The following is a 23422-nucleotide window of genomic DNA, read 5'->3' as shown; positions in this document are numbered from 1 at the left end:
TCATCGTTGGGAGAACTATAAAAGTAGCCACTTTTTCTATAATATGGAAGCACAGGTGGGAAGAGCTGCACTGGAAATGTCACAGAGACACAGAGCATCTGAGCATGTGGACGAGCTTTAGAGACACAGAGCATCTGAGCATGTGGACGAGCTTTAGAGACACAGGGCATCTGAGCATGTGGACGAGCTTTTCACTCTACCTGCTCTTATTCAGCACAGAGCTACCAAAAACAACTGGACGAGGGGAGGGGCACGACACACCTTATCTTCTTGAATCCTACCAACCAGTTCAAGGGTAGCTATGACTCCTAAACAAGTAAGGAAATGGGGCTTAGAAAGGTTAACTCATTTACAGAGGCCATACAATAAAGAGATGGAAGACACAAAATTTGATAGGTTTTATGGCAAGACTAGTGTTCATTAAACTCTACCTTAAAATACTCTAAATTCACCAACCTAGAGCATTGTTCAATCAACTAATTTGAATAGAAAAGCTGTCCTGCAATATACAGAACAACTGAGAATGATACAATTAAGAATCTTATGATGCTCTTTCAAGGTACTAAACAAAACTCCTGAAGAACAAAAGCATGACTTTTTTTCTTTGTATCCTTATTGCCTTTGCTAAGTGCTAGGTACAAAGCACACAATTAACTAATACTTATGAACTACATATGTCACTACAACATCAGGAAAATACAGGATTATTGTAAAAAAAAAAAAAAAAGCCCTCTAGATTATTAATTGCTTGACCTAGCTTGGGTAATTTTTTTTCTTCTTTTCCTTTTTTTGGGGGTGGGGAATACATATAGTTCTGGGAATTGAACTCAAGACTTTCTATCTGAACTATAACCCAGGCCTGTTTTTTAATTTTTATTTTGAAACAGGGTCTGAGTTTCTACAAGCTTGCCTCTAATCTGTGATCCCCTAGTCTCATTTTTCTAACATAATTTATATTGCTAAATTTACAGATATAGGCAATGAGGCACAGTGCCCAACAGGCTGCACCAACTGCTTACCAAATCACCCGTCCTCAGACCTACTTTTCTCTCCCTTCTGCCCTATTCCACAGTCTACTCCCTTCCTTTCTTTTTTTCCTCTACTCATGTGTTGAGCCTGTAACTCAGACTAATGGCACTTAGGTCCCATATGCATAAACTCGAATAGAGCACAATATGGTTTAGTTGGTTTTCTTAGGCTAAGGTATCTACTTGTTAAAAGTTTTTATTTTTACATATTGGATCAATTTCTAGTAAAGTACTTGGAGATCTTCATGAGCTAAGAATCTGAGTACAACTAAAAAGATAACTGAAACCCTAAATTAAGAAAGAATTCCAAAGTGGGTTTTAAACTGCTCATTTTACAAAAGGTAACTCAATTAAAACATTAACTACCTATGTATACTGGGGAAAATAGCAATTATGTGATTGTTTAGTTATACCCAGTAAGTACAATATCTAAAAATAAGAGGTAAAAAAATCACTAGCCTTCAGCAGCTTTGCGCTATTTCATATTAGCATGACATAAAATTTATGAAACAGGCAAATAAAATGGGCTATATTATTTATTAAATGATAAATCAAACTACAATTATCTTTTACCATAAATCTTTACTGTTAACTACAATTTTAAAAATTCTAACTGCTTCTTTAAATACTCCAATGTTTATAAATGAATCAGGAAAAACAAAATGAAAATGAAGCTCTACTATAAAATTTTTTAAGTAACAATACATAAAATAATTGACTTAGATAACAATAAAAAAATAAACTTCCAGGATGATGAGCAAAAAGTCAAGGTAAATCCTATTTTTCAACTGAATACTAAAGCATTCATGAATTATTACTTTCCTATTCTAATAACAAGCATGTGACGTGAATATGCAATAACAACTAAAAGATCTGAGTCATAAAATGTGCTATCACAATTCAATTAACTAAGGTTTCTGCTTTTAAAAATATTTTAATGTAATTTGACAACATTATGCTTAATATCCTAAGTATTGACAATATCCTAAGTATTGACAGCTTATGGTAAAACAACCAAACACACACACTAAAATCAGCAGGAAGTTACCAACCTGATTTATTGAATACTCGAGTCTTACAACTGAGTGCCCCTATACTACCTATTCTTATGAAACTGGATTTTACTTAATCAAATTTCTTAAAGTTTATACTTTAACAATAAATTTGGAAGTTTTTAGCCATTTGGAGTAGAAACTACCTTTAAGATGTACTAAGAAAATAATAATTACAATTATGTTTTAAAGCAGCCAAGTGTGGTGGTGCACAGCTGTAATCCCAATAATTAGGAGGTTGAGACAGAGGATCACAGATTTGAGGCCAGCCCCAGCAACTTAGTAAGATACTGTTTAAAAAAAAGAGGAGGGGTTTAGGGGTATGCCTCAAAGGTAGAACCCACTGAGTTCAATCCCCAATAACTACTCAAATCCCCACCCCACATACACACTAAAGGAACTACCACTAGAAACTCTACAATAGTGGCACCCCAAGGAAACGCTGACATCTACAGAGTCAAACACGTTCATGCCCATAGGCTGAGGGCTGCTTATAGTTGTCAGATGTTTTGCTGCTTATCAGTGGACATGGAGAAAATCTCTAGAAGATAGTTAAGACTGCAAGCTTTGGAATCAAATTGCCTAATGAAATACTAAATAGTTCCATTACTTAGTAATTATGTGACCAAGTCATCTTAACTTCTACTTTATCTACAATAACAGTAAAAAAAAAAAAAAAAAAAAATCTTAGAATTATCTCCCTCTCGTGCAATCCCCAGGTCCCCTATGAATTTATTTATTTTATATAAATTTACAACAGAAAGAAGCTAAATTGGTTGTCAATTCAAATATTACATATATTCAATAGCCATTAAATACATGTGTTCCTAAAAGGATTAGGTGTGATAACATGGTTCTTTCATTGTTGTGAGATTTAAGAATACAGGTAAAAAAAAAAAAAAAAAAAAACTAATATGGTACCTAGGGATGGTACTGCGGATTGAACCCAGGTGCATTCCATCTCTGAGCTATACTCCCAGTCCTATTTTATTTATTTTTAAACAGGGTCTAAGTTGAGGAGGCCTCGCTAAGTTACTGAGGCTAACCCTGACCTGGGCTCCTCCTGTCTCTGCCTCCCAAGTACTAGAATTGCAGGCATGTGCACCATGCTTGGCATGATATCTAATTTTAAGTTCTCACTACCATCTCCTCATTCTGGGCCCACCTTCCCTGCCTGGAATCTCAAATTTCATAAAATTCCTAATAATAAGATTAAACCAGTTATACAATGTATACATCTTACTATATAAAATTTCAGAGAATAACTGGTCAATGTTTGGTGAATCCCCATGGAAGAAAATAACAGTGAAAAAAACACCATGGGAATCAGTTAAATCCCTTATTTCAATATTCTACAATAAAAAGAACTTCTACTAAAGAAAAGAAATGGCACCGTGCTTGATTTTTTTTTTTTTTTTTAAGCAGAAAAAGACTATCGGAAGAGGAAGAGGCAAGCTGGGCGTGGTGGTACATGCTTGTAATTCTAGTACATGGGAGGCTGAAACAAGAGGATCGCAGGTTCGAGAACAGCCTCAGCAAGTAGTGAGACTCTCACCTACCTATCGAGACACTGTTTCTAAATAAGAAATAAAATCAGGCAGATCCAAGGTAGAATGCTTCTGAGTTCAATCCCCAGCATCACAAAATAAAAAAAAAAAGGAAGAGGAAAACTTGATGGTTTATCAGCGACTGAGCCGTGGACAGCATTATAACCACATGAAAAGATTTTGTCAAGTCACATACCTCATTACCTCGTACCCAAAGGCAGACATTTCTAGAAACAAAAAAAATCAACCAAAAAGGAATTTACAAAGCAGTGTATTTTTTAAAATATACTATAAAATGTTTCTCTGAAGACCATCTTTAAAAAGCAATTTTTAAAACATGTGACTATTTCCTCAACAAAAAGAGAATGTATGTCAAAAATACCACAACAAAAATATTTAGAAAGCACAACTAAAAAAAATATAACATTAAGCATGAATAAAAACTTTCTTATGAAAAAGTTCATTGGATTATTTGGTTCTTTAAAAAGAACTTAAAAGGCCAGACATGGTGGCATATACCTATAATCCCAGTACTTGGAAGGCTGAGACAGGAGAACAACCTCAGCAATGTAGTGAGACTCTGAGCAATCTCACTAGACCATTTCAAACACAAAACATAAAATTGGGATTGGGGTGTAGCTCAGAAAGAGGATGTCTCTGGGTTCAATCCCCAACACCATTAAAAAAATTAAAACATAAAATGTCAATTTCCCACGCCGGGCATGGTGGCGCACGCTTGTAATCCGAGAGACAGGAGGATAGCTCAGGTTTGAAGCCAGCCTTGCTGGCTTAAGAGACCCTGTTTCCAACTAAAAAATATTTTTAAAAAATAGGTCTGGAAGTATAGCACAGAGATAGAAGGGTTCCATTCCCAGTACCACCAAAAAATAAAAATAAAAATAAAAATCAATTTCCCTTGGATACCATATTGATTTACTATGTTGAGAAAGGCAATTATTAAAAATATTTCAAAGAAATAGCGGGGGATAGCCGGGCATGGTGGCGCACACTTGTGGTGGCGCACGCTTATAATCCCTGCGCTTGGGAGGCTGAGACAGGAGGATCACGCAGGTTCAAAGCCAGCCTCAGCTACTTAGTGAGGCTCTCAGCAATTGGTGAGACCGTTTCCAAATAAAATATAAAATAGGTCTGGGAGTATAGCCCAGAGGTAGAAAGCCTCTGGGTTCCACCCCCAGTACCACTAAAAAAAAAAAAAGAAATAAAGGGGGAATCTCTATAACACCAAAACACCTAAATCAGAAAGTATCTACAAAATTTTTATGCTGTCAGTATCTGATATTTCATTTACTATCAGTTATTTAACTAAAATAAAAATCATAATTAATAATTACTTAAATCTAGAGCTGGATTCAGTGATACATGTCAGTGGTACATATCTGTACTCCTACTGCCTAGAAAGCCTGAGACAGGAGAATTGTGAGTTTGAGGTCCACCCAGGCAACACAAGGAGACCTTGTCTCTAAATAAATAAAGAAATCTTAGCATCTATTAGGGAATTCAAAATTTGCCACTAAATATGACTACAAATATTTTTTTAATTTCTATATATAGAGGTCTAGCTTTTATTGGTAACACATTAAAAATATCTTACAGAATAACCTTACTATATTAATAACTAGGAAAATCTGAAGCATTTGTTAATATCTAGAATGCAAAAGATGCAATATGTAACAGTAAAATTATTTATCTATGGTTAAATGCTACAAGTGGAGGCAGAGATACCTAAAACAGTTTCTTCATACTTGTCCACCGCTCAGTAATTAACATTACTGGAATTCATTCTTGATATCCATGCTTCCCTGTAATAATTCACTACCACTGCAGTTCTTTTGGGTTTCCTTAAAGTTTCTAATATCTACTTTCATGTCAGTCTATATACACTGCTACTTTCCTGATGTCATCAGAACTGCTTCATAATGCTTTTCTCCCTACTTTCATCTAAGATGACAGTGCTAGCCTAAGATGACTGTTTCAAAACAAAAGGCCCCACATGAATTTCTTTTGATAGCAACTTCAAGCATTTTTCCCCCCCAGTGCTAGAGACAGAACCCAAGTCCTCACTTCTCCTAGGCAAGCACTCTACTACTACTAAGCTACATTCCCAGACCCTCAAGCAGCTTTGAGGCCCTTCCAAATGGTTAGGTTACCAGTGTCCAACCTCTGGAAAAGTGTATTGTTACACATATGAACTGGGTCCTTACCCCTTCCTTACCTTTCCTAAAGAGGCCACAATCAACAATTCAAACCATTACCTCAGACTGCCAACATCTAAGTGAATATGCCTCTATTTTACACCACTGAAGAAAAAGGAATTACTGTGTTTCTCAACCCATTAAGGAAGGGAGCACTAGACATTCCCAGTAAAGCCAGGACTTTGTTAAAATACAGGGCTGATCAGGCCATGCATTACATGGTGCAAAAACCAAAAGAAGCCAATCTCCACTCCATGATTCCATATCCAATTAAGTCCAGACCTCTCAATCTTGCATTTATACCTTCCCTCTTTCTTGTAGTGCTGGGGATTAAACCCAGGTTTTCATGCATGCTAACTCTACCAATGAGCTACATAAAAATTTTTCAAAGTTAGCCTTATCTTGTATAAAAGCCCCACTTCCTACCAACTTGGATGATGTCTTATATTCTTTTTTATAAATGTTCCTGATACTTTAAACCTTTTTATGTATTCTGTACTACAATGACTGGTCCTCAAAACTATCAATCTACTATCAAGTATCTCTTCCTCACACATGTGATCTTCACCTTCCCTGACTCTCATTACCACTTAATACATCTCCTATCACTTCCTACTGTCATGCGTTTCCCATTTACTGGATTTCTATCCCAAGCCATTCCTCAAACTAAAGCAGCTTACTTACAAAAGCAAATATTTCAAAATAATTTTTAAATTTTTCATATATATAAATGTACATATATACCTAACACACATATATATATTATGCTTTTAAAATCACAAGGTGAGAAATGCAATAAAGAAACAGAAGTTTTGTAACACTTTAAATATCAATGAAATAATCATATTACTCATATTTTAATAGTAACATTAACACTTTTCACATTAAATAATTTAAGAATTATACAACTTTCTTTTTGTCAGACCTAGGAGTCCTAGGGAAAGAAAGAATCCCTTTCCACTGAATGAAGAAACTGGTGATAGAATCTGTTTACAGTCCTCCCTCAATTATCCACAGGGGTTCCAGGACCCTGCTGAGAATACCAAATATGTTATTTGCATTTAGCTCCTTTGCACATCATCTTGGACACTTTTAAAATCATCTCTAGATTACTTATAATACTTAAGAAAATGTAAATGATTAGTAAATTATTATTATACTGTACTGTTTAGGGAAAACAACTATATATGCTCAGTATACCCCCAATATTTTTATATGAGGTTGAATGAATCCATGGATGCAAAACCCATAGGTAGAGAGCCAACAGTGGTATAAAAAGAAAGCAGGCAGAGGCCTCCTGGGTCATGAATATGAAGAATCAATCCTGAGATCCTTCATATTGCACATTCTTCATATTGCACATTCGTTTGGATTTCTTTCACAAACTATTTAGAACACATCTGCCTTGATTTGCATATATAGATAAATACTATTAAAATAAAAAAAACCATAAACTAACAAAAACCCTAACTTTGAACCTTTAAAACTGAAATTGCAGAATCAATTTTGGAGAAATCATTATTAAGTCTTGTTTTTCTTTTTCAAAATGAGAAACATTACTCTGAGGGAGAAAAAAGTATGGAAGTGAATACAGTGTTTTATAAATTGAGGTATCTGCTAACCAAAAAAAGCCAGTCCTGGGTCATTTTATAATGGAAATCATTATCCCCTCATATACTTATTCCATTAATTAACAACAGAAAAACATAATTTTCTAATTGGTTTTCTGCTTTCCACTCCAATTCCAACTACAAATTCCTTTTATACTAATCTATCTTGAACCCCATTTAGTAAACAAGTATAGAGGGCTGTTCCCCAATTCAATCTCCAGTCATTTCCTATCATTTCCTAGATAATGGTAACAAACTTAACACTAGTACATTCTACTGTTGCCTTTTTGCTGCCCAGATGTTTTTATTTTCCTCCATTTTTATTAATATTCTCCTGGCTAAAACATTCTCCTTCAACCCAAAACATCTGAAAGTCAGTTCAAATAACACTGCTTTCCTCATCTACCAAAGGTCAATATAGTTATCACCTCACCTGTAAATAATGCCCATGTAATTTTGAAAACCAGAGTTCATTACAATCTAAGAAACATATGAGAATTTACTTAATCTCTCTGAATTTTTCTTTCATGTATAAACCAAAAGTCGAATGTGATCTCACCATTTTCAGCTGTAAATTTCTGATTATTTGATGTCACACTTCAAGTTGTTTAAACTGTTACTTAGCCATTACATTTCCATCTAATTTCCCCCATGTCTTATACATCCATGAAGACAAGAATCAAAGTCAGACACAGATGTGCATATGCCTATAATTACAGTACTTGGGAGGTTGAGATGGAGGATCACAGGTTTGAGGCCAGTGTACGGTAACAGAGCAAGACCTGTTTCAAAATAAAAATAAAAAGAGCTAGGGGTTTAGGACAACGGTAGAGTGCCCTTGGATTCAATTCCTAGTATCACACACAAAAAAAGAAAAATACAAAAACTTTGTTTGATTATACCTTTGCCTACCATTACTAGAAATAATGATTTACACTTAGTATCTATACAGTAAATCTACCCATTTATAGGCAAATGATGGGTGGAGAGAGATTTAACAGTAACATATCTAAGAAGAATAGAACCTTAGTCCTATATTTCAAATAGCTCTGCACCTAATGGCAAGCAAGATGGCAAAGTATTTGGTAATGATTCTATCCCATCCTGAATATAGGTGCTTTTTTTGTTTTTCTATGTCTGAATTTACCTATCTGACAAACATTTCAGAACTTACTGTGAGCAGGGCACTATTGCATGCAGGAATACAGCAGTTAATCAGAAAGGTAAGGTTACTTTTCTTATGGAGCTTGTTTTCTTGAGTATAGGAATATGAGTAGCATCCCCTTCAGAACTCTAAAATCTAAACCAGGGTGTTCTGAGGACATGACTTAAGAAATATCTGCATGCTACAGTTTGAATACTGCCTGTCCCCTCTGAAACTCATGCTGAAATAAATCTGACTGCCACTGTGGCAGTGTTGGGGAGTGGAGACTCTAAGATTGTTACGTCATTAGGAAAGAATAATACCCTTCTCTCAGGACTGAACTGGTTATCACAAGAGTAGGTTACTGGGAAGCAAAGCTGCCCCTCCTGTTTCTGCCTATTCCACTTGCACCTGCTTACCCTTCTGCTTTCAACTGTGAGTTTAAGGAGCACCAGGTTCTCACCAGACACAGCTGCCGATCCTGGTTTTCCCAGACACCAGAATTCTGTGACAAAATAAACCTCTCTCCTCTTTATAAAAATATTCAGTCTTGGGTATTCTATCATGAAAGAAACAGTCTATGCCACTATAGTTCCTGTGTTTTCCAATGCACTTCAATTGACTTAAGGAAACAGAGTATCTAACACCGGACCAATACCAGGCCCCATGATCTAAAATTAATCCTTAATAAAATCAAGCCACAGTAAATTTCCCCAATCAACAAACATAGTTTTACACCAGGCAACCAGGTTTAACACTGATATGTCCACAATCAGGGTAAGAAACCTTTAAATTCTCAGAATTAGCATCTAATGATAGCTGCATGGCATTATCATTTCTTTTTATTTTTAACTATTCTAACTTTAAAAGTAAAGGCCTTATTTCTAAATGCCTTTTGACTCCCATTTAGCACCCATACATAATAAGTTTAGTGCCAATTCTGATCAACTTTTTTCTTGATTCCTCTCCATTTTATAATTCTTAGCTTACTAGTTTAACAAGTAATTAGAATAACCATAAGTAAAACTGAGCACAAAATTTTAAGAAAGTGGGCTCAGGATGTAGCTCTGATTGAGCACTTGCCTAGCATATATATGCAGGGCTCTGGGTGTAATGCCCTGTACAAAATAAGTAAGTTTAAACAAGTAATTACTCAATGTTTACTAAACTGTTTAACAAAAAAACTCAACAGTCAGGAGTAGTGGCACACACCTGTAATCCCAGTACTTGGGAGACTAAGCCAGAAGGATCACAGGTTCAAAGACAGCCTCAGCAAGTTGTGAGGAACTCATCAACCTAGTGAGACACTGTTTCAAAATAAAAATGAAATAGGGCTGGGAGTGTAGCTCAGAGGTAAAATGCCCCTGGGTTCAATCCTCTGTACTGCTACAAAAAAAAAAAAAAAAAAAAAAAAAAAAAAAAAACTCAGCACAAGTTAAAAGTTTGTATTTTTAGTGGCTAAAACTGCTTCCAAAGTAATACTTAAGATTTTTAAGAATCATGGTATGTGAAATGGCTATACCAGTCAAAAGCAGAAATAGTGGCTGATTCTAATTTTGAAAGAAATGGAGTATTGTTTGTCATTCAAGTTAAGAGAATCATTATTGGCATAAGTAAATAGAAAATAAACACAGAACAAAATGCTTGTTAAAATCAACCAACTAAGTATCACATTTTTGGCTACTAAAAAGTAAATCAATTAATGCTCAATCATCTCTATAGTAAAGGAGAAAATAACTTATCTTTTAAATATATCATAATACTCTTTTTAAAGGATAAGCTTCTACTATACTTTCTTATGTCAATATTAATATAGTTTCTTCATTAAACAGACTGAATATTATCGGTTGGCAATGGAATAGATTTTGAATATGTAGTAGCAAACCAAACATCCCTATTAATAAAACTTAAAATTATCACAAAAAAACAATTACAAACTGTAATGAGCATTATAAAAGAAAAAACAAAGCACTTTTAATCAGGATTAACTGAGAACCGAAGTCTAGTTATCAGGGGCCTCTTAAAAACTGACACTTTAAGGAAGAACAGAGGGAGGGCACAGGGGATGTGCAGACTGCAGAACATGTGTAACCTAGTGGAGAAGATGGCACGGTGAGACACTTCCTGAAACAAGTCCAATTGAACTGCAGAAAGCAGGAGAAAAACAGTATGATATGAGGCCAGGAATAAGCAAAGACAGAAAGCAATTACCTTAAAATAAATCGGACCCTTCAATGGGATTTGAGCAAGTGAGTTATTTAACATGAAGAGATTTTTAAGAATATCATTCTGAATGACTTACAATATTTGAAAAAAGCAAAGTGTATGCAGAAGACTCAGTGAGGAAGTACACTGTAAACTGTTATTCTACACTAGAATTGTGGTAGCAAAAGTGGGGGGGCAAATTCAAAATACATTTGAAGAAATGGTTTGACCATGGAAAGTGAGGTATGGGAGCAACACAAAGAATGAGTGTCCCGTTCCTAAAGTGAACAACTGATATTCAAAATAAAGGCAACTAGACAGGTACAATGGACTTGGGGGCGGGGGTGGAATTAAAATAAATGAAGACAAGTTTGTTTACTACCTGTTGAGACTGAGGAGACTAGGAGAAGTCAAATAGATGTTTCAAAGACAGATTACTATATAAATCTAGGCAAAGACTAAGAAGACAAGGCTGGACTAGTGCCATCCATTTAGAAGTTGATAACATACTGAACATCTTCAAAGCTTTAAGGACAGGGAAAATACACTAAGTGGGAAAAGAACTCAGATATCCAAAGAAAATGGCACTGAGCGTCTGACAGAGAAGAATCTGAGACACTGAAGAGGAACAGCCACAGAGGTAGGACTAGGTTATTGCAGAAAGTATAAGTGTTTTTAAGGAGGAAACTAAGAACTAGGTCTAACAACTGCTGGAAAGTCAGTCAGAAGTCCTAGTCAAATTGACTACTAAAGAAGAATGGTGGGTCTGGGAGGAGCTGAATAGACGTGAGCCTAGGAAACAACTCAACCTAGAATCTGAGACTCTTATAAATACATATATTTTTTGTACTAGGGATTAAACCCAAGGGCATTCTACCTCCAAGCTACACCCCTAGCCTTTTTTATTTTTACTCTAAAACAGGGTGTCACTAAGTTGCCAAGGCTGTCCTCAAACCTGCATTCCTCCTATTATCAGCCTCCCAAGTATTAAGATTACAGGCATACAATACCATGCCTGACTTAATCTTTTTATGTGGCACAAAGATGCTGTAATTTCTCCCCTCATACAGCTTTCTTTTAAGGAGTCATTAAAGCGTATTTTTACCAGCACAAACTCAACTTTAACAATAGTAACACAACAAAACCCAACACCAAGGTTCTGAAACTACAGCACCTAGATCATGCTTTCCACAGTTTCATATTTTTAAACTTTCTAAACAAGAAATAACATCAAAAAACAGAATTGTTTTCCAATTCTGAAGCCAATGTTACAAAAACTGAATTTAAATTACTAGAAAATTTAAATGGTTTTCCTAAAAAGAATATTTCCATACAAACTTTGAAAAGAAAAAACATGTCCAAATTAACTCAACATCTGAATGCCTACTGCATTCTAGGCACAACACTGTTACACCTTTACTTGCTTTTTCCTGACCAAGGGTTTACAGGAAAATGCTGTATTTTAAGACAATTCTTATATTTACACACAAAACAAGCCTATCTTTTTTTTTCCAGGTTTTGAGCCACTCAAACATTATTTATGGGTGTTGGCCTTACCTCTTGTTAGCATTATACACTGCAACACAAATGGTATTAGATTTTGAATTTGAAAAAATGGCTTTGAATTCTAGCTCTGCTTTACGGCTACATAATGAACCTTAGACAACTCATTTAGACTAATAAACTTAGTAAGATTCAGTTTATTCTCCAGTGAAATAGGGGGAAAAAATTAAAAGACTGAGTGATTAAATGTGATATATTAATTGAATCGAATCCTAACATTTCTAATCACTTCTATAAATGGAATACTAAGTTTTATGCTATTCTTATTTCTGACAGATATAATCCAAGCAATTCCACTATTAAAATTCATGCAGTAATGAAGATATCACTACCAATCTCACTAACATGTATGGGGAAAAAGGAAAAAATAGTAGGATAGGATGGGATATGCAGGGAAATATACCAAGTGCTGTATGCATGTACTTATATATCACTCTGAGTCTCACTATCATCTATAATTACAACCAATAAAAGTAAAAAAAATCCATGTATAATATTCATTATATATACCTCAGAGCAATGGTTTTATTAAAATTAGATCATTCTTTACAACCAATACTGCAGTATTCTACTGTTGAAATAAATGTGTAACTAAGTAAACACATTTTTTCATTCCTTCCTCAAAAGCTCCACTAAAATGGCATGAGTTTTAAAGATAAAAATATATAAATTTATTAAAATTGAGAAAGAGAGGTAAAAAGACAATAGCAACAGAAATTTGGAATTCTAAAAGTAGATGGTTGAGTTACAAATAAATTAGCAAACACTAGAAAATCAAACTTTAACGAATGGTGAAGAAAGCCAAGAACAAATCCAAATTAAACTACAAAGTCCCCCAAAGAATCCAAAATTGGCAGTATCACAACCCTGTATCAAGCAGGATGTGGATAAGGAAGAAAGTCCTAAGAAAGACTATAACCAGTCCCAAAGATCCCAATTATATCTTTCCAACTCTACCAAAAGAAAAAAAAAAAAAAAACCTGAAACTATACTGTCTAAAGAAGTTTGTAAAGCCAAGATTTAAGGATGAAAGTTATCAGGAAAAGCAGAAGGCAGAATATGCTGCAAACAAGGTCAAGTGAAGAAATATATTGGGGATGCTAAACCCAATGTATTTCTAAATCCAAAACCTTTTACTCCATTTCTCCTTCACTCAACACACACACACACACACACACACACACACACACACACACACACACAAATTGTAGACATGCCTTCACTTCCAGACAAGAAATCAGAAAAGTCTTTTTATAGCAACCTTACCACAGGCTAGGTGGCATTAGGAGTCTGTCAACCAATGGCCCAGTGAAGTTAGCATAAAATAAAGCTAACAACTGATAAGCCTTGCTGAGAATTTCTAATAACCACTGCAATTACCTACTCTTACATAGGGTCACCAACTATATAAGGGAAGACCACAACATGAAAGATAAAAGAGCAAAGCAAAAGAAAATGAAATCTGGAAGAAAGAAAGCACAAAAAGAAAACTAAACAAAAACCCACTCCATGCAAAGAGAGGATAAAATGTAGTATCTTTTTTTTTTTTTTTTTTTTTGGTGGAACTGGGAGTAGAACCCGGGGCTTTCTAACCTCTGGGCTATACTCCCAGACCTATTTTTTTTTTTTTGTATTTTATTTGGAAACAGGGTCTCACTAAGTTGTTGAGAGCCTCACTAAGTAGCTGAGGCTGGCTTCGAACCTGTGCGATCCTCCCATCTCAGCCTCCCAAGCGTGGGGATTACAAGCATGCGCCACCACGCCCGGCTAAAAGTACTATCATTACTAAACTAGAAACAAAAAACAACAACGCTCTTGAAAAGTAAAATATATTTTTAATAAAATGAAAAATCAATAGGAATAGAGCAAAGACAAAGAGATAAAAAAGTTAAGAAAAACACAGAAAATCAGATGAGTCAAGACAGTCCATTATCCAAATAAGAATTTAAGAAAGAGAAAATGAAGTGATCAATAGTCTCATTTAAGAAACAGTCCCAGAACTAAAACATATTTCCAGACTTAAAAGGGTACACATCAAATACTCAGCACCAGAAATAAAAAGACCCATGAAATGACCCAGCATTGTAAAAATTTAAGAACACTGAAAACAATGTCTTAAAACCTTTCATAGATTTTTAAAATAAGGGTAGGGAAAGGAAGAAAGAAAAACAACACATACATAAGGTCATGATATGAGAATTCAAAATGGTTTCAGGTTTCTTAAAAGCAGTATATCCATAGATAGGAATGGTACAAAATTTAAGATAATTTCCTCACCTAGTACTCTTCCTAACCAAAGAATCAAACAAGTGTTAGAGTAAACTAAAGCCATTTTATAACATCAAGTAAATCAAGAATGAAGAAAGTAAGAGTATGTTACAAATGAAATCAAATTTTCACTGGGAAATGGGAATCCTACACAGGAGAAAGTGCAAAGAATCCCAAGCCTAGAAGGCGATCTTCCCAGAATGAAGGCTATGAGAAAGATCTCAGGAATATAAATTGGTAACAATAACTGGTATCAATATTGAGACAGCTGATAACATGTAGAATTAAAGATAAAAAAAAAAAAAAAGAAAAACAAAATGGGGTGGAGGAGCAATTCCAGCCACATCTTCCCAGGGTAAAGTTAACAGTTAAGCCACAGTGAAAATTTCTAACCAGTTCTATAGACCTCTTATACTTAAGTGCAAGCACACAACCAAGAATATCCAGATATCTAAGGAAGGATTCTATCAAAAAGGTAGAGCCCAAAACATGCAAAAATAGGAGTAGAGTAAGAGAAGCAACTTGAAAGAAACAGACTATGATGGTAAATGAATACTTGGGAAGGGAGAACCCACCAACATTCGACATACGAGATAGCTAGGGATGGAGTGGGATCAGGGAAGTAACCACAGGATATTTTTTGGAATATAAAAAATAACTTATACGAATGTTAAAAAATCAAGAGTGATAGAATCACAAGTAACAAAGAAATAAATATTGGTAAGAAAGGTTTCCAGCTGTGTAGATCCTCATTTTCTATCCAAGAAGTTAATAAAGCCAAAGGAAAACAAAGAGTATTTAATAAACACTTATTTAGGGACTAATAAGTTAGTCATAAGTTCTAAGGGTTTAAAAAATTCTCTTAATTTTCATAACAGCTCTAAAAACGTACTACTATCCTTATTTTTTTAAATGAGGAATGGAGGTAAAGAGAGGCTAAGTGACCCAAAGTTACATAAAGTAACACATGACAGAGGAAGGATCAAACCTAAGCAGTCTAACTACTCCTGAGTCCACCCTCCTAACCATCAAGTTATGTTGTACATGTACTAAGACAAGCATGTTAGAGAGTAGGAAGTAATATCAAATTAATCACCTAAAAGAGATAAAGTGCTTCTATGAAAGGAAACCTTGGAAGGAAGGGAGCAGGAAGCTGTTTATTTTGGATGACTATGTAAATCACAGGACACTTTAAATTGTGTATGTACATATTAAATATTTTTTAAACTTCAAAAAGTTTAACTCGATATTTTACAGTTAAAGTGTTTTCATGATGCTATCATTCTCCATAGTGGGCAAAATGAGTATTACCCCTCTTTTATTTAAAAAAAGAAAAAACTCAAGGTAGACATCAATCTATCTCAAGGAACAATGAAGAGATTAGCAAGTCATTTATTCATTTCTTTGCAAACCATTGCAAAAATTATGATCCTACATACCTAATAGTTGTGTTTAAGATGAGAGACAACAGAAACCTAAATCATGGCAGGAAAAGCAGAGAAATGTCTGCTCATTCATTTGTTCAAAAATATTTAATACCTACCCTAATGGAATGCCTCCTTTGTAGGAAAGACTGGTAAACACAAATATAATGAAATGTATACAGTGCCTAAATAAAAGTATTAAGGAAACATCCCCTGGGGAAAGAGAATCCTCCAGAGGGAATGTCTGAGTTGAATCTTGAAGGATGAATAGGTTCGACCAATTTCGCATAAGAGGCTGTACTAACAATCACAAAACCCAAAATACTATATTTCAGTGTGAATAACTATATCTTCCCATTCTTACAAAGGCTATTTAATAAAGGCTAAGAGATCAGAATTTTTATTAAGTGATTATTTTTTAAATAAAGTAATCTTAATGCCTTGAACCATGTTTGTATTTTTATAGTCTACAGAGGCCAACTGAAAGCACTTTTCACATGCTTTTTAAATATTTTAACATCTGAAGTGTTAGAATATTACAAAAGATGACCCAAAAATAACAACTCTCAAGCCGGGCATGGTGGCACACGCTTGTAATCCCCGCACTTGGGAGGCGGAGATAGGAGATCTCGCAGGTTCAAAGCCAGCCACATGCGCTGGCTTAAGAGACCCTGTTTCCTAATTAAAAAGTATAAAAAATAGGTCTGGGAGTGTAGCCCGGTGGTAGACGGGTTTCCAGGAACCCCCGTACCACAAAAATAAATAAATAAATAAATAAATAAATAAATAACAACTCTCATTTGTCCTACTACCAAAATTTTATATTGTTAACATATTTCCTGCATCATAATATTGCAATGATATGGTACCCTTTTCTCCCCTGAGAGACTAATGGTGACCAAGCCCAGCGGATGCAAGTTATACAGAAACAATACGGAAAGATTAGAATAAACTTTTTAAAGATTCTATGACTTTTTGTTTTTTGGTACCGAGGATGGAACCCAGGGGCATTCTACCTCTAAGATACACCCCCAGCCCTATATTTTATTCTTTATTTTGAAACAGGGTCTCACTGAGTTTCAAAGGACCTCACTAAGTAGCTGAGGCTGGTCTCAAAACGTGATCCTCCTGTCTCAGCCTCCAGAATGCTGGGATTACAAGCATGTGCCACCACACCCAGCTTAAGATTTTATCACTTTTAAATGAAACATTTCTTTTCCCAAACTACTATAATAGTAAAACAAAGAATCTGCAGTACGACCCAATAAAAAGGTTTTATACACTTATATATACACATAAATAAATATATACATATATACATACATATGTGTGTGTGTATTTTTATTTCTTTTTGACCTTACAGATTTTTAGGGTTGAAACATTTTGATTTTACAGAATTTGAAAGATACTTTTGTAACAAAAAAAGTTAACTTTGATGTCAACTAAAAAAGGGTCAAATTTATAGTAAATTCAAAATAAGTAGTATAAAGACAAATTACTTTAACAGTTCATATTTCTTGTTCTTTACTAGAATTCCAAACTTTTCTATATAATTTGTCCTTAATCTTTATTTCAGTTACTATGTGAAAAATAATTTTACACTAATATCTTAAACTCTAGTACTCTATCCCTACGGTTAAAAAATTAAAGTTTTAAGTTACACCCTTTGTGTGGGACAGAAGACTTTAGAAAGCCCTATAATGCTCTACCAAGAGGAACAAGAGAAAGTCATACCAGACTACCAGTGGTAATTAACAAAATCAAGGCAGGTTTGAAATCCCAATGTGTGGTTTTCGTTCATATATGTCACCCCTGTCTTTCATTTCTAAATTTAGCATCTACATGGTATACCTGGTTTTTACAGGGCCTTAATTCAGATCACACCCTTTTGGTCTAGAAAACATTAATAATTAGGGTAAATCTTAAGATTCCAATGAGTATCGGAATGATAGATAAAATTAAGGATTGAATAATAACTATATGGGACTAATAAAGAAATACCCATCATTCAAAGTACAATTTTGTACAAGGATCAAGATACATTTTGTTAGTAACAAGATTTTAATTATATGACTATTAGAAAGAAACTCTTGAAGACGGGTTTTTAACTTGTTTTTAATTAACCATGCCTTTACCTTTTAAACTAAAAAATTTTTAACAATCTCATTTGGCCTGTTCCTTTTTCTAAAGCTAAAAATTATTTTGCAATACGCTGTTTTCCACAGTGAAACTCTCAAATATAAATGTAAAATACAAATGCTTCAATTGATGAAAGTACAATCTCAAAAATATCCAACTAATACGAAAATAATTAAATATCTTGAACGCTTACTCAAAATCCAGTGAAAATGAATAGTCTTTTTATAATTCCTATGATATTCTGATCAAGGTTAGTCAGACTGGCAAATCTGCGAAAAGAACATTTCTTAAAAAAATAAACTGGATCTTAAAGCAATGTAGAAACTCGAACGGTTTCACAACTTTTTAGCCAGTCAGCTTCAGATATAATTTTATTATATTCAGTAAGTGTTATTAGCACATTTCCAATCTAGTTGAAAAAATGCTGGTTTAAAATCATGCATTTTAGGCTTTATGGTTTTGAGTTTGGGTTTTGTTGTTTTTTTTTTTTTTTTTTTTTTTTTTTGGTAAGGGAACAGGTGCAGTAGATTAGCAGAATGCCTTATTTTCATGCCTGTATATATTCAACATGCAAGACTTACTTTTACTCTTTAAAATGGCTACCACTATGCAAAAGAAAAAATCTATAGCACGTGTCTATCAAAGGTAAATCTGGCTATTTTGATAGTGTTTGCCTTTCTCCCTCAAAAAATACTTTTTAAGATTCACATTACTTGTCTGTTCTGATAAAATGACCATTAAGTTTACAAAAAGCTGGTCAATTACAGTAGGAGGGCAACCTATATAACCCAGATTAGGTCATCTTTCCTACAGTGTCTGAATAGGAAAAGCAGGTAACAGTATCTTTCACAGCCTAAGATCAAGCACAATAGAACTAAAAAAGGTCTATCTAGTAAAGGAGAACAAATGTGGGCATCACAACCCTCCTAAGAGATAAGGATTTCAGAAACTCAGAAGAATAGATTAGTTATTATGTAGGTTAGGAAAATTTAGGCTTTTTTCATAATTAATCTTCTAAAAGACATTTTACTATAATTCAAACCACTGGGTACCTCAAACCTATTTTAATATGAATATATGCTCAATAACTCTATGGGTAATAATATTTACCTTATTACTTATACTATTTCCTATCCACACTGAAATCATTCCATAATGCTCTTCTAAAAAACTTACCATGAGTATTCATTTTCACCATCAAAACTAAAAACAATACTTTATATTTGTGCATATATATTTCTACCAATTATTTAACTTTGAATCTGTTGAATGTCTGCAGAAATATGGCATGATCTTACCTCTCATCCTCGCCATCCACCAGGGGTGTCGTCAGCGGTAGCACCTTCAACGGGAAAAGAGAAGCAGAGGCTGCTAGGCTGCTGCTACTCCCATCTGAAACTGCTGACATTCCCCCACTGTCACCACTGATAGTCTGAGGTAAGCCGACTAAGGAAGGCTCCGCTGTGCGCCTGGCATCTTCGATTTGGCTTCCAATTGCCTGAGCTAATGATTGTGCAGAAAACTGAGTAGAACTTAGTGGTATCTGTTGTGCCAAAGGCAAATTTATATTAGTAGCTATCAAGGGAGGTTGACTAACACTTTGAACCAAATTACCATTTTGGGTGGCAGGGGGTTGTGCTATATTCTGTGATGGAACCAAGTTTGTTGGGGCAGAAGGCATTCCAGAAGGACCAGTTGAACTAACCTGATTTGTAACAGAAATACTACTAGCAGAGGGCAAAGGACTAACTGCGGGCAACTGCTGCGAAACAACTCCTTGAGCTACTGGCTCTACTCCTTGTGGCTGGGGAGGCACAGTTAACAAGGTACTCTGGGGTGCAATAACCAACTGTTGAGGAAGGTTTGCAGCACTAGTTTGAACTCCCTGATGAATAATCCCAGTTTGAGCAGGTGGAACTACTTGTGAAGATGGAGGAGCACCTTGCTGAATAACTGAAGGTGTGACTTGGGTAGAGGGCTGCTGCACTGCAGTTAATATGTTTGCTTGTTGACCAACACTTGCAATTTGACCAGCAACAGGTACAGCAGACATTGCTGTTTGAGCCTGGCCGACAGGCTGGCCAGATGCCCCTGCAGGTTGTGCTTGGACTCCTGTGGCCTGCACTGGCAGCTGGATACCCTGTGGCTGAGCCACAGGCATCACTGCTGTTCCTGTCCCCACTCCTGCAGAACTGGACTGTCCAGAGGACATTGTTGTTTGAAGAACTGGCTGCTGCTGTACATACTCTGAAGGATTTGAAGTCACTGACTGACCATGGCCCGGGGCCATCTGTGTAGAAACCATCGGCTGCTGTTGTCCATATTGTACCTGTTGGGGTGGTGCCCCTGGAAGGGGAGTTTGCACTGGAGGAGCCATCTGAGAATATGGTAGTTGGGGTTGAGACAAACTGGACATGGAAGGCTGTTGACCTAGAGCTGAAGTTACACCAACCACACTTACAGGTGATGGCTGAATACCAGTTGCAGCATTGATAGTGGCTTGCAGAGGTACTGGTTGAAGACTTTGCTTCTGCTGATAACTCAGTTCTTGAGACTGTAATTGTACTTGTGACATCTGTGACTGAGAAATACTCTGTGGCACACTAACTGCGGAAATACTCTGTGGACCAGTGCTACTGAAATCTATCTGTTGGAGGGCCACACCTTGAAGAGCTGGTTGTTGTTGCTGCTGCTGCTGCTGCACCAGGGTAGGGGCTCCCATCTCTCCACTTCCCACACTCTCTGTGTAGTGACTCAGTGTACTGACGCTACTGCTCACTGAACTCCCACTAGTGCTCTCCCTCTCAGAAGTCGCTTCTGTCGGGTTTTGTTTTACAGTCTCCACCACTTTATTTATCACTGCACCTTCCGTAATAGGTACTGTATTTTCTTTTTCATAGAACTCGGTGCAAGTCCATCTACCTTTTTTAAAGGGCTCAGAAGTTGAATCTAACTTCACAACTCTGAACCTTGACGTGTTAACTGCTGGTTGTTGTTGCTGACTTGAAACTGATCCCACAGTCATCCCTGCAGCTGCATTCGGGATACTGTTAACAGCAGATGAAGGAACAGTACCATTGCCCATGCCACTCAAGATATTCACATTAATACCACTGGTAACTCCAGGCCCAACACTTACACTAGCAGCACTAGGAATATTGTTCGTACTTATATTAGTATTACCAAGCATACTGCTTGTCACATTAGGACTGAAACTACCCACAGCAGCCATGTTAACATTATTCACTGTATTAGCGCCAGTAACAGAACTTATACCTATACTGCCTGTAGTACTCGGAGCGCGGATATTCGTCATTACAGAGGCAAGTGAGCCGCTCGATGATACAGCAGAAGCTGGTGCAACTGGCAGAACACCATCGGAGCTTCCAGTTGTGGAGAGTTTTCTGGACACCGGGCTCGAGGGTGGCCCTGCAGGAATGGACGCACTGGCCACAGCAGCATGGGATGGATGATGGTGCCCATGGTGAAGGTGGTGCCCATGATGAATGTGATGGTGGTGATGGAGGTGGTGTGGGTGAGCATTCCCATTGATCACAACATTCTGTTGTGGTAGGTGAGGCAAATGAGGCTGAGGAAGGTGGGGCTGGTTAGGAGACACGGCCCCAGGTGTCTCGGCTTCCTGGAAGTTATTCAGCGTCTCTTCTGAGGAGCTGCGTTCCGGCTCCCCTAAGTCAGTAGCCCTGGAAAGCGACACATCCAGGATCTCGGAAGAGGACAGATCTTCCGTGTGAGATTCGTCCAGATCGTCATAGCTCTCGGTGTCCTCTGCTATGCTGTTGTTGGAGCTGATACTGGCGGAGATCTGAGCCGGAGTAACGCTAGTTATCTGGAAGCCACTTTTCTTTTTCATCTGAGTTCCGCCTGGCGCAAGAGGCTGTGCCTGCAGCTGAGCCTGCGAAAGGAGGTTCAGGCTTTGTGGAGGCGGAGGCTGTGGTCCCGACGTGGAAGATGCTGCAGCAGGCGGCGGCTGGAGCAGCGATGGAGGCGGAAAATCCTCAGAAGATGTGACAGCACTACCAACGCCGGTACCTGCTGCATTGAGAGCAGAGGCGCTGCCACTACCGCTGCCCCTTCGAGGGAACATTGCCGGGTGCGCCATCTTCCTAGCACTAATGTCTGCAGCGGCCGCCGCGGCGGTGGACTCGGGCGGCTGGTGCATTGTGTAGAGTACCGGGGGGCGGAGGAGGCGAGTGCAATTTCCTTCTGCACCGTAATCTTTGTATTCGAGACGCCGGAGAGGAAAACCGGACCCGACGCTCCGCCCGGCGCGATTCCTCCTCCTCCTCCTCCTCCTCCTCCTCAGCCAGAGGCGCTGGCCGCTCCTGCCTCCGAGGGCGAGCTTCGGGAAGGGAGGATGAACCAGGGTGAACAGGACGGCCGGGGACCCGGAGGGGGCCCCCTTCAGTCCTTCGCCATTCACTCTCCCCTCTAGTCTCACACCCCCCTTTATATTCCGCTTCACGTGGGGTGCGGGGCAGGAGGGAGGGGGAGCCGGGAGGGGGAGGGCGAGGGAGGAAAAGCGAGAAATGCCCACCTTCTTCGGCCAACTCCGGAGCCACCTACCCCGCCTCCCGCCGCCGCGCAGCCCCCGCCGCGCTGCACCGAGCGCGGCCTCGCCGCCGAGCTCGGCGCCGCTCAGCCCCCCCGCCGGCGGCCTCCCCCCGCCCGCGCCCCGCGGACCCTCTCAAACCCCCTGGGCTCGCGGCGGCTGCTCCGGGACGACGCGCTGGCCGCGGCCGGGGCGGCGCGGCTGCGGGCGGGCGGCGGCGGGGCGCCCGGTACGCTGAGCCCGGCGGCGGGGCGCGGGCGGGCGCGCAGGGGCGCCGGGTCCTCGCGGGGTACGGCCGGGGCGCGGCGGCGGAGGCGGCGGGAGCCCAGGGACCGCTCCATCACTGGCAGCCATGGAGCCGGGGCATTTTCCTCCCTCGGGCGGGCGGGCGGGCGGCTCGGCGCTCGTCCTCGGGGAGGAAGGGCCGGCGCCCGAGCGTCCCCGGGGCGGCGGTGCGCGGGCGCTGCGGGCTCTCGGCGTCCCTCCGGGCGGCGTGGGGCCGGGGCTGGTGCAGCGCCGCAGCCGACCGTCGGCGGGCGGGCGGGCGGGCGGGCGAGGCCGGGCGGCGGCGCGGCGCGGGGGGCGGCGGCGGGGAGGGGCGGCGGCGGTGGTTACTAGCGCTCCTCTCGGGCTCCGCCGTATCCCCGGGTCTCTCGCGG

General features: G+C 38.4%; 1 protein-coding gene across 3 annotated transcripts in view; it reads right to left on the bottom strand.

Moving 5' to 3' along the window:
* TSC22D1 (TSC22 domain family member 1) overlaps positions 1-22373 on the bottom strand; it is a gene marked incomplete at both ends in the record, with an annotated part of 117477 nt that extends 95104 nt beyond the window's left edge. The window contains 2 exons of one of the 3 annotated variants that reach the window (XM_080688812.1): positions 19492-21226; positions 21470-22373. In XM_080688812.1, coding sequence (XP_080544938.1) covers positions 19492-21226; positions 21470-22373 — 2639 coding nt within the window. Of the gene's footprint in view, positions 1-19491 lie in introns of all 3 variants that reach the window. The other 2 variants (XM_080688813.1, XM_080688811.1) reach the window with 2 other exon arrangements.
* Between the last annotated feature and the right edge of the window lie 1049 nt (positions 22374-23422).

Source organism: Muscardinus avellanarius (assembly GCF_963383645.1).
Source record: "Muscardinus avellanarius genome assembly, chromosome: 2".
NCBI lineage: Eukaryota > Metazoa > Chordata > Mammalia > Rodentia > Gliridae > Muscardinus > Muscardinus avellanarius.
Note: the sequence above shows the minus strand (reverse complement) of the source record. Positions and strands in the feature narration are given on the sequence as shown.